This window comes from Micromesistius poutassou (genome assembly GCF_964030765.1).
Source record: "Micromesistius poutassou genome assembly, chromosome: 7".
Classification (NCBI taxonomy): Eukaryota; Metazoa; Chordata; class Actinopteri; order Gadiformes; family Gadidae; genus Micromesistius; species Micromesistius poutassou.
The window spans coordinates 16,652,943-16,657,942 of record NC_140277.1 but is presented as its reverse complement, the minus strand read 5'-3'; the positions used below and the strand labels follow the sequence as shown (position 1 = coordinate 16,657,942).

General features: G+C 48.9%; 1 protein-coding gene across 4 annotated transcripts in view; it reads left to right on the top strand.

The window, feature by feature from the left end:
- The window catches only part of cep170aa (centrosomal protein 170Aa), a 52,625-nt gene that overhangs the window by 26,657 nt on the left and 20,968 nt on the right, over positions 1-5,000 (top strand). For all 4 annotated transcript variants that reach the window (XM_084470540.1, XM_084470542.1, XM_084470539.1 and 1 more), the window contains exons 9-10: positions 1,943-2,092; positions 2,793-3,101. In XM_084470540.1, coding sequence (XP_084326666.1) covers positions 1,943-2,092; positions 2,793-3,101 — 459 coding nt within the window. The remainder of the gene's footprint in view (positions 1-1,942; positions 2,093-2,792; positions 3,102-5,000) is intronic.

The following is a 5,000-nucleotide window of genomic DNA, read 5'->3' as shown; positions in this document are numbered from 1 at the left end:
GTTGTGTTGTGTTTCGTTGAGTGTGTGTGTGGGTGTGTGTGTGTGTGTGTGTGTGTGTGTGTGTGTGTGTGTGTATAAAGTAAGGCTCTCCTCCCTAGTGAATAGACTGTGTTGTGGGAGCCCCCCCCCCTCCCTGGGTATTGTCATGAGGGCTGATTGGGTTACTCCATTGCAAACCCCCCCTCTCTCGCTGACACACTGATACCCTTATACTGAACCACTAAGCGTTCCCCCCGACGCCACGCCGGTGCTCTCTGAACCAGTTAACCGCCGTGGTGGAACTGGTTTTGGTGGTGACCTTTATCTACACTTGTGTTGTGATGTGAGGTCCAGTCAAATCTCCCCTTGGACTCTTCAGAGTGTACTTGTGTATCGGTGGCTCTGTGGACGCTGGTGCCGTGTTGTTAGATGACCGCCGAGGTGACCGGTGAGTTGCTAAACTAATTGCTTTTGCACAGAATGATTTATTACTGTTATCGCTGTTAGTGAAAATACCAAAATACTATCTATCTGTCTATCAGTCTGTCTTTCTGTCTGTCTGTTTATCTGTCTGTCTGTCTCTTTATCTGTCTGTCCGTCTGTCTGTCTGTCTCTCTGTCTGTTGTTCTATCTATATTCAACACTTCTACAATCTTTTAGAGCGGGTCTCATGTGTACATCAGAGTCTGCATATACAACCTCATCAGCCTACATACGTATGAAGCTGATAGCAGCTGGTGTCCCATGTTCTCCTCTCTCTGAGACCTGGTGTCACATCTGTCCTTACTTCATAGCAGCTTAGGCAGGAACAAGCTTAGGTTGGTTAGAAGATGAATCCATAACGTAGTTTAATCACCTCTCTTATGCAGACAGCGTTGAGAGAGAGATTAACTTATGACATTTAAATACTGGCTTTCATCACAGACCCCTCAAGAAAAAACAATCCAATGATTCAATGATGAAAGAATTGCATATATCTAGTATATATTCATATCTATCATTTATATTTTTGGTTTCATCTATTCAGTGAATCTAATGTAATTGTGTTACTAGTCTGTTTTCGACCAATTGCGACATGCTCTCTAACACAAGGCAGATGGTTCCTCTAATTTCCCAGCGAGTCATTTGTCATTGTGAGATGTGTTTGTGGGTCTGGTTGTCCATACTAAGATGTTCATCAGCCACTTCCCTAAAAGACTGAACACACAAGTTCATGACCTTTGTGCTCTAGTGTCTTGAGAAAAAAAAAACTTTCAGCCTTTTGCCAGAGTCATATATATATATATATATATATATATGTGTGTGTGTGTGTCTGCGTGTGTGTGTGCGTGTGCATACGCGTGTGCGTGTGCGTGCGTGTGCATGCGTGCGTGCTGCTCTGTCTCAGAAGCTTCATTTAATTAAAGCATTTAATAATTGTCAGGCGACCCAAAGCAGGGCACTGATTGAATTGGACACATGTGGTCTAAGTTGAACTTTGACCTTTCATATTATAATGAACCTTGATGTTTAAATATTGTAGGCTACAACGGGGGGGTGTCACTCAATAGAGATCAGCCCCATCGCTGTCATTCTAGTTGGTAAGGGGAAAGAAACGCTGCATTGTTTTTATTCAGCGAGTACGTTTGACACATGATAAGGAACCATACGATGCAACTTTATTAATCCCCCGTAGGAGAAATTTGTTTGTTGCAATAGCCCAGCAGCAGTAGAAAAACACAGGATACAAATAAATAAAATACAATAAGAATACAAAGTACTAATACAAACAAAAATAGACGCTAAGGGAAAATGCTAAACAAAAATGCTAACGTAAGGAGAAGACAAGACAAACAGAACAAACAACAACAAATACGGCAAACCAAATAGACGGTATAAACAGTATCAATTCTGAATTATAAATCCTAAAAAAGTGAACACAAACGTGTGTGTGTGTGGTCTGGTTGTGTGTTCCCGTCCCCAGACGGCAGAGAGGCGCGTCGGGGGGATAAGCTGGGCGCCGATGGCCTCCAGGACCCGTGCGGCCCGGACGCCCTCGCCAAGGAGGGCAAGACGGCCCACAACGGCATCCACGAGATCCCCACCAAGGACACGGAGGGCAGCAGCGCCTCAGGTGGAGACCTTCACGTACCGTCAGCGGTCAAACAGTGAACCCCCCCCCCCCCCGGGCCCAGAGCACAGGGGCGCCACGTCACCAGAGACCAGCGGCCTTTAGTTAGGACTCTAGTCTGTCCAAAACAGACTAGAGTCCTACGAAGTGAGCGCAGAGTACAGCCCCACTACAGCCACGTGCTCTGAGATGTGTGTGTGTGTGTGCCTGTGTGCATGTGTGTGCCTGTGTGCGTGTGTGTGCCTGTGTGTGTGTGCTTTGCTCAGTCACAACGGTACGATTCCAACTTTTTGGGGTCCTTACAAAAAATATGAACCGAACTTTGCTCTCTGTGTGCACATTAGCCCCGCCCATTTAACAAAACATGAAATTAGGTGAATGTTTTGGTTTTATGTGTCACTTTTCCATATATTTTGGATTGTCGGTGCCGTTAAAGTAGCATTTATAATCGTTTACTACTTTAACGGCACCAAAAATCCAAAAAGCCAGTCGAAACTAGATGGAAACGGATGTAGTTGAAAACGTGAGGCAGCTTTTACTTCTCCGCCACCTACAGAGTTTGTTATGTACGATCATTCATAAACCCTGTGTTATTCCCCGTAGACATTTGACCGAGGGAACCGGAGCCTCGGAGGCGGGACTTTATTCTCCAGAGGTCTGTTGCATTTTGCACACTGACCAATCACAAACCTCTGCTCCACAGCTCAAGGCCACGCCTCCTTCACCATAGAGTTCGACAGCACGTCCCCGGGGAAGGTGACCATCGTGGACCACGTGGCCCGGTGCACGCCCGACCACGCCCGCTCCTCCCGCTCCAAGAAGAGCGCCGCGGGGAGCGGCGGCGGCGGGGGGCGGGACCTCAGCACCCTTCAGGTGGCCATGATGGCGTCGGAGAGCAAGGTGGCTGATTGGCTGGCGCAGAACGACCCCACCATGGTGCGCAGGGAGTCCACCGAGGAGGACAGCAAGAGCATCAAGAGCGACGTGCCCATGAACCTGAGCAGGCTGAAAGGTAACGCCCGCTTCCTGTCGCTCTGCTGGTCACTCTCGCTTCCCTTTTGCGCAGTAAAGGCGTTTCCCCTAAACTGTCCTCATTTATAAAGCGCTTTTATCCAAAGCGCTTTACAGTGTTGACTGACATTCACCCGTTCATGCTCAGCTATGAGCATGAACGGGTGAATGCCAGCTGCTCATGCCAGCTCATGCCAGCTGGTCAGGAGCAGTCAGGGTGAGGGCGTCTCGCTCAGGGACACCTCGACACTCCGCACCGGGGATCGAACCAGCAACCTTGTGGTTACCAGCCAACACACTCTAAGAGCGGGTTGGCTGGTAACCGCAAGGTTGCTGGTTCGTAGCTCAGGAGGTATAGTCTACCTCCTGAGCTACTGCCGCCCCATTCTGCCTCCCACCTGTGGGAGAGGTGACATCAACTTTATTGCCGTTATGTTTTTTTGTCAATTTGTACAAGAGCTTTGCTAATATGCCTATTAGCTGATACATGAATACTTTTGTTGAGCATTTATGTTTCCCGTTACGAGGGAGGAGATTGTACGATTGAATGTGCGTTGGGGTGCCTTGGCCCACGGTTCATCTGCAAAATATCGCCGATTTGACATTGTGAGAGGGCGTCCAATCTGGTGTATGCTAAGAAATGAAATGTGAGCCCCTATAGGTCCATTCTCAGTGGCCCTGCAGACGGGAGGCCCCGCCTGGGTTAGAGCACTCTGTGTGACAAACAGAAGAATGAACCCAGAAGACTCCTGCTGTTGTACAAATGCAGATATTTGATACATGGCGTGTGCCGGGTATTTTCAGAGGGAGAGATATCAGAGCAGCGCTGTAGTTTTCTGTCTGACAGAAGTCTGTCCTTCTTCAAGCGTCCCTCTGCAGTGTACTCTTCCCAGTGGTTGGATATTCAACTACCAAACATGATGCTGCCTTCAGAAATTCTAGCCCCTCAACACCCCTCCCTCCGCTCGCTGTTTGACACCAGCTGTGGTGGTATTACCCGATTCAGAGGATTAGCAGCCAACAGAAAGGACTGGGAAACCCAAATCTGCTTCCCTGACAGCACGCGCTGACAGTGGCTTAACACAAAGAGCCCAGCGGACGATTACTGCCATGTGCTACCTTCAGCGCGGGCGTCAATACCAGATAGAGCGCTACAGTCAGCACACACACCCACCTCTCTAATTCACCCATACACACACACACCTCTCTAATTCACCCATACACACACACCAACAGGCCTCTTTTCACACCCATACACACGCACCCACACACGCACACATACACATGTCTCTAATTCATTAACACACACATACTGACATGCCTTTTTACACACACACACACACACACACACACATGCATTCACACACGCACACATACACATGTCTCTAATTCACCAATACACACACACACACACACACAGCTTCACTTCCCCATGTCAAGCCCTGTCTCACTGTTTCGTATCTGACATTGAGTTTGGAGAATTGTGTGGGCGTGGCACATGAAACACACACACACACACACACAGACACACTGTACATGCTTCTCTCACAGTGTGTGTTTTTCTGCAGTTTTGTCTCCTTTGTTCCCCCCCCCCCCCCCGTTCCCTGCCATCTGCTGACTACACTGCTGCTTTTGCCAGGAGTTGCAGTAGTGAGGGTCGCTGGCTGCAGCTTCAGGCTCGGCAGCCCACTGCAGAACTGCAGCAAGGTAGAGAGGGGGAGTGAGCTGGAGGGGGAGTGAGCTGGAGGGGGAGTGAGCTGGAGGGGGAGTGAGCTGGAGGCAGAGCTCCTCCGCACACGTGCCGCTACACCACATGCTGGAAGTGGCTTAATTAAATGGGGAGCAAATTTATGACTTCCATGACAGGGGGTGTTTGTGTCTGCGTGTGTGTTTGTGTATG